This window comes from Typopeltis vanoorti, chromosome 22, assembly GCF_054136105.1.
Source record: "Typopeltis vanoorti isolate ZY-2024b chromosome 22, IOZ_Tvanoo_1.0, whole genome shotgun sequence".
NCBI lineage: Eukaryota > Metazoa > Arthropoda > Arachnida > Uropygi > Thelyphonidae > Typopeltis > Typopeltis vanoorti.
The window spans coordinates 19,717,958-19,732,477 of record NC_143570.1 but is presented as its reverse complement, the minus strand read 5'-3'; the positions used below and the strand labels follow the sequence as shown (position 1 = coordinate 19,732,477).

Sequence of the window (14,520 nt, the reverse complement as noted above, 5' to 3'; positions counted from 1 at the left end):
AAACACATTTTACTGTAATTTTATTTATATGTGGATACTGCATTGCTTAACGTAATTTTTGTGCATACATATTATTTACTAGTTTATCTTTTACTGTTTATGTAAACTGTTTACCGTTTAGGTCAAACGGTACTGCTGTACCGTTTGACCATGTCTACTGCTGAGACAGCTATGGCTCAGAGTGACCTTAGTTGTTCTTGCACCAATGAACCATAAACCAACCAATCCCTTATTGTTTTTTGTGTGTTATTACAATATTAACACCATATTCCTGAAGATGTCTCAGTGATAGAGATGAAATATTGAAATGATTAAACCTACTATTAAATTATTTCTTTTTGAATTATTCCATTAAATTGTATTGTGAGTGTAAACCAGCAACTAAGCTTAAATAGTCGTTTACTTGCATCCAGTGAAAGTAGGTGTTCGCTAAATGGAAGTAGTTAATTATTTGCTGTGTAATTTAGTAAAAAAAACTTTAGTCTTTGTGTGGTTTGTCATGCACTATCTATCTATATATATATATATATATTTTTTTTTTTTTTTGGTCACATTACCCTGAACTGGATACTAGTCATCACACTTTATCATCAGAAAACTTTGATGACAGCTACTGTTTTTAAATTATTTTTTAGCAGACTGATTATGCATAGCTTCTTGTTCTTTTTTTTTTTTTTTTTTAATCCAGATCCCATCCCTGCAATTTGTTAACCTATATATAATTTAGGTGTGCAACTGTTAGACAAATATGAAAATATTACTCTCTTTACTTAAGGGAATTTTTAGTGAAATTTTGTAATGAGATTTATTTATTCCAATGTAAAAGAAAAGAAATTTTCTTTTACATTGGAATTTCATGTCTTATGAATTAGAAAAATTTTATAATTTTATATTGATGGCCAACATTATGATTAGGGCAGCTACAGTGAACAATTTGAACATAGTAAGATGTACACTATTTTTGTTAAGGTGCATTATCTTTTAAAGCATCATGCTATCTCTACACAGTGATTCTATAAATTAATCTGTAAAGACCTTGTATTTGATTTTAGCTTGCCAAAATCTGTTTCTAGCTGTTTTTTGTGTAGTTGTGTAAATAACTTTCAGCAGTGCAAATATTACATTGTTGAGAGATATTATTATTAGTAGTAGTATTAGTAGTATATTGATTTCAGAATTCCCCACCCTGGTAATTTGATGTTATTATATTTTTATTCAGATATTTGTTGGAAAGATCCCAAAAGATGTGTATGAAGATGAGTTAATACCACTATTTGAAAAATGTGGTGCTATGTGGGATTTGAGGTTAATGATGGATCCTTTAACTGGTCAGAATAGAGGTTATGCATTTATTACATATACAGCTAAAGATGAAGCTCAAAATGCTGTAAAACAGGTACTTTTTTTTAAAAAAAATTTTATGTTATCAAAAAATAAAATGCAATTCATTCAGTATTAATACATTTGAAATATGAAATTCCTCCATTTTATATGGCCTGCATGGACATTTTTTATTCATACTTGGATGTGTTGGCTTGAACATACACTATGTTTACAAAAGTATGTGGACACCTTACGTGCCATGCAAATTTCAGATCCTACCACATGCTAATATTCAGGGAGTGTTTTCATAAGTCTGGTAATAAAATGTTGGATGTGCTGCATGTTTTGCACTGTACTCAATGCCAAGATGCCACATTTAGCTGAACTCAGACTTCCAATGTGTGATGGTAGTTGGATGTCACTTCAGTAGTCATTATTCTAGTTTTAAGAGAAACTTGTGCCATAGTTCTATATAATATATATACACGAAAACACAGGGTACAAGTATTTATTATTTTATTATATTTATTAAATATTTTGCCATATATTTCAGTCTGAAATTAACAGATCATCGTCAATGGCTTAAAAACAGTTTTTACTAGGTAGAATGCAAACAATTGATTTATTTGAAATTGAATGAGTTGCGTAATGTTAAATTGCCAATAGTGTTATGCTTTCATTGAAGAAAAGATTCATTATAAAAGTGTAAAATAAATTTCATATACCATATTTACTTGAATATAACTTGCCCTCACATATAACTCGCACCAATTTTACTTGTACTTTACGAAAAAAGAAATTAAGAAGTTTCGAATATACCTTGCACACAAAAAAAGTTTAAACATGTTCACGTTGGGGCAATAGTAACTTCCTGCGGTAAACAACGCACCCTCCCCAACTGCCACTGTACTGCAGACGTAAGAAAAACATATAGTTTTATTGTATCACTGAATAAGGTACAGAGACATTTGCAGTCTGTGGAATATATATCTCAACAAATAGTGCAATTAGAGTTAACTGGGATAAAAACAGCACTAACTAATGAATCACATCCCTTCCCACAGAAACTGTGCTGTATAGACACAAGCAAAACTATACAGGGTGTTCGGGATAAATTTGACAGTTTCGTAAGGAAAAAGAAAATCTTCTTTGTATCTATTAAATTTAATGAATTGACAAAAAAACATTACAGGCAGAGTTAATTACAATACTATCAACAAGATTTACTCAAAATAACCACCATTAGCATCGATCACAGCTTCAATTCTGCTTCGGAACCTCGAACAAGCTGATTTAATTTTATCCATTAACTGGGCTTTTGTATTACTGGAAGTGCGATTGGTGTCTTTTTCAACTGCGCCCCATACAAAATAATCCATGGGGTTAAGGTCTGGGGAGTTTGGAGGCCAAACATTTGGACTGGTGAAGTCGTAGAAATTTTCAGACAACCATTTTTGACTTTTCCCAGAGGTGTGGCAAGGGGCCGAATCCTGCTGCCATACATACGGCCTACCATTGGCTACCCTTGTTATCCAGGGCTTGACTACAGTTAGCAACTCCACGAACAAAGCCCGAATTCCAATGCCAGGGTTCTTCAACACCTGTTCCTGCAGATTTGCAAGGAATTCTGCTGTACGAACGCAATCAGATCGTCTGCTAGGGATCTTTCTTCTTGCTACATCCTCGTAGTCACCATTGCAAGTCTCTAGTTCATGCCTGATTGTTTTTACTGTATTCAGGGAGCATTGGGCAGCAGTCGTAATATCCTTATTTTGATGGCGGGCACGAATCATCATGATACAAGTTATTCTCTTCCATGATTCAGGTGGGTTCCAGCTATCCATCCTTTCTGACATCTTGTATATGAATGAAGAAGGGTGCAAACTTTTAAATGAAGAGAAGTGTGTGTTAATACGTGTAACTTACGGAAAAATATAATTAATTATAAATATGTCAAATTTATCCCGAACACCCTGTATGTTGCACTGGCAAACACAGTATCCAAAAACTATTGTCCAATTTTTCAGTTACATGAAATAAGTGTTTGATTGCATTTGAAATCTTCGATGTCATTAAGACAGATCGCAAAGTCTAACTTGAAATAAAATTCTACTGTGAATTGAAACATGCTGTATAATGTGTGTGTGTGTGTGTGTGTGTGTGTGTGTGTGATTCCACCCACCAGCTCGACGTGGAAGCGGTGTGCAAACAAGTAACAATAAAATTCAACCAAAGGGTTGAAACTTTGTGTGAGTTGAGCTCGCCCATGCCAGGTGGAAGCAGTAAGCAAACAGTAATGAGAAGTTCCGTCGGAATGATAAACAGGCAAAACACTACCCTGTCGTGAACGTGTTAAAACTAAGAAATATATAGTGAATGTTGTTATGGCAGTTTCAGATATTTTGGAATTCGGTTGAAGAGAATTAGCATTTCAACTCAACAATTCTCGACTTGCCTTTGTCGTTGAGTCGTGCATCTGTTGTTAATACTGCACCAGTCATATGCACATCTTCATAGCTGCTCTGTGTCTACTGGCCTACCATTGCTGCCTGTTTTGTGCTCTGCTTTCACTTCTCATTAGTCATTTGTGAAGGATTGTTCATTATCTATCTCAAGTTTTGTAAATTACTGGTAATTTTTGCTTGAAATATGGAGAATCATTCAATTAGTGCTAGTTTTAAACTTGAAATTATCAATTTTGCGGGAAAAAATGGCTCGAGCAGCAGGCCGTGAGTTTACGATGATGGAGTTTAATGTGTGATATTGGTGTAAACAGAAACTTGCATTAGAAAGTACCAACAAATCAAGAAAAGTATTCCGAGGACCTAAAAGTAGAATGTTTCCTGAATTGTAGGAAAATTTACTTGAATATGTGTTAGGTTTGAGTAAAGATGGTTGCTGTGTTTCGCACGAAATGTTTTGTTTCAAAGTGCATGAGTTAGCTACAAAATGAGGCATCAATTGAACAGACCTGAAAGTTAGTTGAGGTTGGATTACAAGATTCATGAAGAGGAAAAGTCTTTCCCTTCGTTGAAGGATATCCTTTTGCCAAAGAATGCTGAAAGATTTTGAGGATAAACTAATGGATTTTCATCGCTATGTGATTCAACTTATGAAGAGCAATAACTATATGTTATCGCAAATAGACAATTCTGATCAAGCACCCCTCAATTTCGACCTGCCGCACCAAACAACATAACAGAAAACGGTGAAAAAAAAGTGTGATAATATGTACAACTGGAAGTGAAAAACAGCAATGCACGATCATGCTCACAATTACTGCAAATGGAAGAAAGTTGCTTCCTTACGTAATATTCCAAAGGGGAAAAAATGCTGAAGAGGAAATTTCCTCCTGGAATTCATGTTAGAGCCCAAGACAAAGGATGGATGAATGGATGGATGGATGGATACTATGTTGGTTTGTGATTGGATTAGAACAGTTTGGGATAAACAGCTACAGGCCTTATTTCAATGCCCTACTCTCCTCATGTGGGATAGCTTCCGCGGACACAAAATCTCAAAATCCAGTTGCATAACAGTTCTAATGATGATCTCTTAATCTTCCCTGCTGGAGTCAGCATCTCTAATTCCCTGGATGGAAGAGAAGATGATGCTATTTGGGTATATGATTTTGACAATGTACACAAGGAAACCGCTCTCAAGGCCAGAAGTAGCGATAGCGAGTAGGAGATTCTTGGTAAGTCATTCCCATTTTCAGTTTTTTCCTGAAAACTTTAGTTTCTGAAAATCCCACATATATCTTGCACCACGAATTTTTAGCTTTAATTTTGAAAAAAAAAAAAAGTGCAAGTTATATTCATGTACATAGAGTGTGCGCGCGTGCGCACACACACACACACACACACACATATATAAATAAATAAAATTTATAATATCATACCAAACAGATCATCAGATAGATGTGTCTAGTTGGTTTCTTAAGACCTTATGTCTTTATAAAATATCATTATTGATCTTATTGAGTAATGTATATGCAATTTTTTTTTTAAATGGACCTATAGACTTCTGTATACCACAGGTGTATTCTTTCATTTAATCCTGTGTGAAGGAATACTCATAACATGACTTGCTATACTGATTGTCGTGGATTTAATTTTTGCATCTTCAAGACAGACATTAATACATTTATCAATCTGTTTGGAGTGGGCTGACCATATGTTCTCCTTGAAAGTACCTATAGAAGGTATGAGTGAATGAGTGAGTGGTTTGAAAGTTGCATCAGGATTATATTTGCACAAAATTTTAGTTATCTTTATCCCTTATCATAAGGGATAGGAATAGTTTTGCTGTGATCTTGTGAATTCGTTGCAGGAGCAATGGTGGGTTAGGAGGTATGCAGTATTTTCTTTGTTTTATAAGGGTTGTAGCCATTGGCTGAAAAATGTTGTGAAGGTACCTGAGCTTGGTTTCAAGGGCCGTGTCATTTGAACAAATAATTTTGGCTGTATGTGTTATTGAGAATGCTCTACTGTTGGACTGGGTTGTGATGTGAGTGCGTATGCCAGTTCCTTACTATAGAATTTCTACATACAAAAAAGGATAACAAATTTTTTGGTAGCTGCATTGCTAATGTATGTAGAAAGAGGAGAGTTTGTGGGTTTTTTTCTGTCATGAAGTATAATTTTGGATGTTGGAACTATGCCATATGGCCAGATACCAAACACGTAATTTATATATTTCATTATGAAGGCTTCTGTGGAATGCAGACAACATACAGTTGATGTTGCTAGTATACTCACCACATAAAATTGGAATTTGAAATAGTGTATTAATTAGTCACTGGGTCTTGTGAAATTCATGTGCTTCACATCATCAGGAGAAATAAGTGAATAAACTGAAAAAAAAAAAAATTAAAAATCAAATTAGCATTGGGTAACATTCACTAGGAATAATGGAAAGAGTTCATGTGCTATGAAATTATTTGTGGTTCATGATTTTCTGTGAACTACTGGTAACCACATGTATTTCACAGTTAATGAGAGAATATTTGATGTATTTGTTTCGTATTATACTGTTGAGGGTGTTTTATCATTTCAGCTGACCTTGAATGCTCTTGAGAAGAATCTGTAATCTGTGTGAAGCATTTTGGTTTGTTGTCGTAGTACTTGATGTTTAGTTTCAGTTATATATTCTGCCAATCCTGATTTGTATTTTCTTTTGTTCTCCATGTGCTTGATGTGTTCAAACTTGCATGTATCTTTCTTGACCTGCTCGTCTATCCGTTGTAGCACAACACACTGAGATATTTCATCATGTAGACACCACAATTTTTAATTCGTGTTTATGGAGAGGATTTTAGAGATCTTGTTGAGGAGGTAGAAGGAAACTTGTATACTCTGTCTTGATATCTGATAGCCTTGATATCTTATCTGTGGCTGACTGCATATAGGGGAGAATCACTGTTCCTCTAAAATCTTGTGTGTTCATTCATCTCTCTCTGGGAGATTGATGTAGAATTTTATCGACCAATGTTTTGTTGTAACCATTTTTGGCAGGATAGTACTAAGGTAATTGAGCTCTTGGTTTCTTTTATATATATTAGTGGAATTTTTATATGCTCTCTCATGTACAGTATGAAAAATGCTTCTTTCTTTGTGCTGAATAATAAAAAGATATATGAGCATATAATGATCGGTTTTGTTGACTTGTAAACTGAGAAATTGAGTGCGTTCTGCTAGGATACTTCTACAAGTTTGTGTGTGTCTAAAAATGGTAAAGATGTGTTAACATCCATTCAAAAGTGAATTTAATATGAGCTGAATCTCATTGATTATGTGACCAGTTCTTCTTACTGGGTAGTAGAGCTGGGCCAAATGATGAATATGTCATCGGAATATCTGAGCCAAACTTTAGCATGTATTTCCTGGTACTGTAAGACTTTCTCCTCAAACTACTCCATGAACAAATTTGCTAACAGAGGAGAAAGAGAAGTATTTTCTGTTGGATGCACTTAAGCCTGCATAATGAAATATGATCTCATGGTTGAGAAAAGTGAATAAATATGAAAAATTAAGGATCAAACAGAAATTTTTTTTCTCAACAAGTTAACTTTCCTTATTAAATGCAGAGTTAATAGCATTATTTCTGAATTTTTAAGATTGCACTATAAATTCACCACTAAACGTACTTCAAGAATTTTTCATAGGAAATTTTTCTTTTGTAATTTGCCGAATCCATGCCTTTCAGTGACGATGCAATTAATCTTTGCTTAGTTTTATCCATCCTACTTAAATCCAAGCTTCCACCATCTAACCGTCTGTTTTACTACGAGATTGTTCAACTTACCAAGAACTGGATTGTAATCTCACAAAAGACAACTTAAGAAATGAAACTCCCTTCTAGATGAAGTTATAAGTTTAGATGCAGACACTATAATAAAGCTAAAAACTTATTTTGCAAAAACAACTAGGTTCTATGGTTTACCAAAGATCCATAAAAAAAGACACTGCATTGATTCACCTAATCGCATAGCCAAATTTTTTAGCAAAGCTACTGAAATCACATATTGGCAAGTCTCGCTTGTTTATTAAACAAATTCTTCAGATTTCATAGGCAAATTGAAAAATGTTTCCAATACAACCCATTGATTTTATGTTGAGCTCTGATATAGAATCCCTATTTACAAACATACCTTTCAAGTAGACATAGCAGCTGTTTTCTGAAACATTCCCACAAGATATAATAAAACTATTCAAATTTGTGATGCATTCTGAATACTTTGCTTGTCAAAACAAATTCCTCAACCAAGTGAAGAAAATGCCATGGGAAGTCCACTCTCCCTTACTCTAGCCAACTTTTTTTTATAGCATCTAGAAGACATCCTCTTTTCATCCTTACACTCTTAACCTTTGTTTTGGGTTCGTTATGTTGACGACATTTTTGCTGTGTGGCCTCACAATAAAGAAACTTGGCCAAAGTTTTTAGCTACTATAAATACTTTACATCCTAGTATCAAATTCACTATTGAAATTTAAAAAAAGACATTATCTTTTCTAGACATTCTTCTCATTCACTCACCATTAGGTGATTTAACCACATCAGTTTATCGAAAGCTCACTTTCACAGGATGTTACATTCTTCACCAACTTGCACACCATCCTTCTCAAAACACAGGGATCATTGAGTCTTTAATTCAATGAGCTAAGACTAATTGTTTTACTCCTCATCTATTATAGGAAGAACTCAAATATCAAGCAATATTTGATATTTATTTGATATAGCTGAGTAGTCATTGAAATTAAGTGGCTACTCAGAAAGAACTACACAACATCTGTTTGACTCCTGCAAAACTAATCTAAACAACAAGGAAACAGTGCGTCGAGTTCCAATCCCATACATTTCTACCTTTTCAGAACCGATTTCCAGAATTCTGAAGAAATATGATTCAGTAGATACTTTTATACTCATCAAAAAACTCAACTTATTTCCCCCTCTTCAAAAGATAAACACTCTCCATTATCCCTCCCTGGTGTATACCAAGTTCCTTGTGACTGCCATTTATACTACTTCAGACAAACTCTCAGTAGAAAAGAGAATATAAGAACATCAATCGTATATTTACCACAGGAAATCAGATAAATCTGGATTGCCTCGACACAAAGTATGTCTGAGTAATCATTGGGTTCTTTCAATGATCACAACATTCTTTGGTCTGAAACATGCCTATATCTCTGTCTACACAAATTTGAACTTTTATTTATGAAAAGTGCTGAAGCCTTGCTTCAGTGCCCGAACTTGAATCGAAATGACCGCCTGTTGTTATCAAAAATATGGGGAGGTCTGATTAGAGTAATGCATCATTAAGTTCTTTTTTTTTTAATACTTACTATTAAAACTGAGAATAGTATTTTATGAAGTCATAAGATTTTAAGAAACTAACAAGATGCTGTATCTGTTGGGTGATCTGTCGAGTATGACAATTTTTTTTTTTCTATACTGTTAATGATTAACCTTTTCCTCAGTTAGAACATAACATTACTGGAAATATAACATCACGTGGCTTTTTCAAATAAATTCATTGTTTGCATTCTACCTTGTATCAACTTTTGTGCTACTGAAGATGGCCTGTAGTTTTCAGATTCAAATATATACTCTTATAATAAATTATTACCTTTACTTTGTGTTTACGTGTAAATAATTAATGAAGTATGAATGTATTTTAAAAATCACTTCATCTGTATCTATTGGTGATGATGATTCACAGCCATAATCCTCATCATTATTCAGATCATGTGCTGGACATCTATTTCTGATCAAATTATCATTTAATTTATTTTTTCATTTTGAAAATATATTACTTAGTTCATTTCTGTTCACCAAAATTAGTGCTACAGTTGTCACCACAAAATGCTATGCACTTTAATATAAGTTCTTTGTTTTTTTCACTATATTCATAACCAGTGTTCATATAGTTGTGGAATCTTTGTGTGACTTGAATTCAAGATACAGGAGTTTTTCTTTCGTGCCAACATTTTTAGAATCAAAATATTTGATTATTACCGGAAACAACAACATATAAAATATTTTTATATCATTCATCATCATCATCAAATTCCTGCCATGTACCCTCAAGGGGTGTACAGGATATGATAGTACTACATGAAAAAAATTACATCATTACTAACTTCCTATCTACAATTTTCCTCCATATCAGTCTGTTACCTGTCAAGACTCCAACATGATCAGATCTTATATTTCTATCGTCTAAAGCACTTCAATCCGTCTATATCTTGGTCTTCCTCTGGGTCTTTTTCCTGCCAACCTGGCAGAGAACACTTGTTTTGCTATTTTTTTTTTGCCTATTCTGTTTAAGTGACCATATTAAAATTTATTTTAATGTATATCCTAGTTGACGTTGTAATTTCTTTAAATTATTTAGTAAACAATTAATTGAAAAAGTATTAAAATAAATATCACGAAGGTGGCAAAATATTCTGGAGGTTGTTGAAGAAGCTTAGGAATGGAGGAAAGAGTGCTGTAAAAGGAATTAGAGATGATAAAGATGAAATGAAAACAGGAGAAAAAGATATCCTTGAAGTATGGAGTAATTACTTTGAAAAACTGCTAAATGAAACAAGCAGTGATGACAGCACAGTGATAAAAAACACTGACCAGGCATGCAGTCAGGAATACATATCCATACTTGAAGTAGAAAAAGCCATCAAAGGCTTGAAATGTGGAAAGGCAGCAGGAGTAGATGATATTCGACCAGAAATGCTGAAGTATGGCGTAGTAGAAGTATGGTGATTGGAGTAGAGCTCTCATAGTACCCATATATAAAAAGGGAAATAAAACTGAATGTGAGAATTACAGAGGTATTTCCCTACTGAGTGTTCCTGGCAAGATCTATGCAAGTATACTTGAGAAACGGTTGAGAAGAATTGTGGAAGAAAAGCTTGGTGAAGAACAAGCTGGATTCAGGCCATATAGAGGCTGTCAGGATCAGATCTTCACTTTACGACAAATAGTCGAGAAAGCATGGGAATATAACAAAGATCTGTATTTAAGTTTTGTCGATTTGGAAAAGGCATATGACAAGGTGCCAAGAGAGAAGCTATTCAATACGCTCCAGTTATATGGTGTCAATGGGGCATTATATCAAGCAATACTTAGTCTTTATTTGAGTTGTGAGTCAGCAGTTAGAATTGAAGGAAGTACAGGAAGATGGTTTAATGTTAAATCTGGTGTTACACAAGGATGTACATTATCCCCTCTGTTATTCATTATCTATATGGATCACATTATGAAGGAATGTGGTATTAAACCTGATATCAAAATTGGAGATGTTAATGTCAGCTCTTTGCTTTATGCGGATGATGTTATACTTCTAAATAAATCCGCTACAAGTCTGCAAGATTCTCTGACTAAATTGAATAGCTGTTGTAATAGATATGGTATGAAGGTCAGCAATAAAAACACAAAGACAATGAAAATAGGCAGAATCATTGAAAATGTCAACTGTGTTGTGAATGGAGAACCTGTGGAACAAGTAAAACATTTCAGCTACTTAGGCACAATTTTTACTGAAGATGGTAAACTAAATATAGAAATAGACAACAGAATCAGCAAAGCTGGTATCGTGGGAAGTCAATTGAATAAATTTATATGGAATAAGAGAGAAATTAGTCGGAACACTAAATTAGCTGTATACAAGACTGTGTTCAAACCAATTTTAACTTATGGATCTGAGAGCTGGGTCAGAAGTAAAACACTTGACCAAAGACTAGAGACCGCAGATATGAGAGTCCTGAGAAAGATTAGAGGCGTGAACAGATGGCATCAATGGCAATATCATATTAAAAATGAGGATATTAGGAAAGAACTTGACATTGTCAGCATCCAGGAATGCGTTAGCAGAGCTAATCTCAGATGGTATGGTCACTTAAATAGAATGAGAGAGGAAAGATTAGCAAAACAAGTGTTCTCTGCCAGGTTGGCAGGAAAACGACCCAGAGGAAGACCAAGATATAGGTGGATTGATACGGTACAAAGTGCCTTAGACGATAGAAATATAAGATCTGATAATGTTGGAGTCTTGACAAGTGACAGACTCATTTGGAGGAAAATTGTAGATAGGAAGTTAGTAATGATGTAATTTTTTCATGTAGTACTGTCATATCCTGTACACCCCTTGAGGGTACATGGCAGGAATTTGATGATGATGATGATGATGATTAAAATTTATCCCACAATTAATTGCATTGGATCAATTAAGATGAGCGACGATGTGCTGTGCACTTTTAAAACTTTCATACATCAATAAAACGCAATGTATATACGGTCAAGTTGATGTGAATTTTGTAGTGCATGTCGCATATGCCAGACAACAACACACCATACCTAAATGGCACTCAACGCCACTGATACATTAAATCATAAACTAAAAATTCTTATTTATCATAGTTGAGCAAATGAGCACATTTCTCAATCTCCTACAAATATCTGTATGGAAATATTGAAACCAAACTGGAAAAGATATGTTGATGATAGTTCTGACATGGATCCAGTTTGCATCAGTGATTAATCAAACAACTAATACAAAAATTGTATGCGATAGAATCCAGAAGAGGAAATGTTTATACAAGCCATTGAATATTTCCTTTCAGGTTATTTCCTATATCATTTTTGTACACGGTTGTCTATCTATCTATCATAATGGATATATTGTTGCTGATCCCAATGGTATTGCAGATAGTTTGAGAGAAAACTTTGCCAGAATCTCAGCAACAGTTTCCTATCCTCCTGATTTTTTAATTTAGAAAGACCAACAAGCCATTGTTTAAAGAAGAACTCAAAAGAACCCTTTTGCTATATCACCCTAATGCAATTGGCCCTGATGACGTCTGTTATGAGATGATAAAATACCTCCTGTCACCTTCTGTGGATCTCCTTCTCTTACTATACAACAGAATATTTACAGAAGAAGAGTTTCTGGACTCCTGGCCTAAGTCAATTGTCATTGCTATTCCATAATCTGGCAAGAATCCAGGCCAACAATTATCATCCCATTGCTCTGACTAGCTATCTTTGTAAGGTCTTGGAAAAATTGGTAAAAGCAAGGTTTCTCTGGTACTTAGAAAGCAACAAACTTCTTTCAGACACAGTGTGGCTTTCATAGACAATGATCAGCCTTACACCATTTGATCCGTTTAGAAACATGTATACGAGATACTTTCTAAAATGAGATAACGTGGTTTCAGTGTTCTTCGACATGGAGAAGGCCTATTACAGCGCCTAGAGATAGGACATATTAAAGGACCTGTTTAATTGTCTGAAGTGAGTACCTTCCTGTTTTTCTTAAGAACTTTCTATCCAGCTGTTATCTTGACCGTATATCAAGAATAGGGGGGTGGGGGTTATCAAGACTCTATCTTAAGTGTGACCCTCTTCGCTATTAAAATGAATTCAGATTCAGGTTATCTTTAGAAAAAAAACTAGGTATACTACTGCTGAAAAGGCACTCTCCACCCAGATCCAGATTTAAGAATGGGACAACCTAGTATCCCCAATAGTTCCAGAAGACAAGTTTCTGGGACTCATCTTTGATAAAAAGCTCAATTTCTTTACAACATTTGTCATCTTCAGGATAAGTGCAAAAAAAGCATTGAACATCCTTTGCTCTTTGAACATCTTTGAGTACCCTATCCTCTACTGAATGGGATGCTGATATTCCTTGCTCTTCATTTATTGTGCACTTGTACATTCAAAGCTTGATTCTGCCTCCCAGGTTTACAGTTCTGCAATGGAGAGCAAGCTCCCATGGCTTGACCAGGTACCAGTGACTTTTCCCACCTCACCTGTTCAAAGCAAGCCTTTATGTGGAATCAAATGAATCCTCTCTGTCACTTAGACGAAAGTATATGTCTCTTAATTATGCCCTAAAAATCAAGTCCCTTCCAGAATACCCTACATGGACCATCTCTTTTCTCTACTTTGGGAGGTCCCATATCACACAAGCCAGGCTGCCATTCTTTTGATATGCATGCTAAAGAGGCTATGGAATCTATTGGCATAAGTGTTAACAACATTACCTGCACAACAAAACAACCTTCCTCCATGGCAAGCTTGCATCCCATTCTACAACCACTCACTTTGTCAACTACAGAAGCCTCGTACATCTTCATCTGTCTACCTTCAGTTGTTCAATGCACACAGAACAGTCCACTCTGATTTCTTGTCCATCTATACTGTTCTGCTGTGTTTTTCCTAATATTGCTATTTCTAACCAGATTCCACTTGATTGCAGTAATTATCCAGCAGAATTGCATGCCATTCAGCTCTCACTTGTGCATATATATATTCTATAATATTGAATGACTTGAACCAAGATTAAAATAAAATCTTTATTTGCATGACTAGTTTCGTCTAAAACTAGACTTCTTCATGTGTACACCAAATAAATGCCATCATAACTGGAAAGGAACTGGCATTTTAAAAAACAAAACTAAGAGACATATCAAACAAACTATAGAGATTTCAGTGTAGAATTTCAAAAAGAACAACAAGCTCTGGTTGTATTATTGTGCATATGCGAGCATGTGAGATCTTGAGCATGCCAATATTGAATAGTAGAGCTGTGAGAGTCCAGTAGGCTGTAGCTTAGATTGTTGTTAATATAGATGGGGTTGAGTATTTTTTATTTTTTAGATTATATAATTTTTCTCTCTACCTCGTCAC

At 34.7% G+C, this 14,520-nt stretch overlaps 1 protein-coding gene across 9 annotated transcripts in view; it reads left to right on the top strand.

Annotated features, from left to right (window-relative positions):
- The window catches only part of LOC150094194 (heterogeneous nuclear ribonucleoprotein R-like), a 398,929-nt gene that overhangs the window by 182,802 nt on the left and 201,607 nt on the right, over positions 1 to 14,520 (top strand). For all 9 annotated transcript variants that reach the window (XM_090412071.1, XM_090412070.1, XM_090412068.1 and 6 more), the window contains one exon: positions 1,220 to 1,396. In XM_090412071.1, coding sequence (XP_090268197.1) covers positions 1,220 to 1,396 — 177 coding nt within the window. The remainder of the gene's footprint in view (positions 1 to 1,219; positions 1,397 to 14,520) is intronic.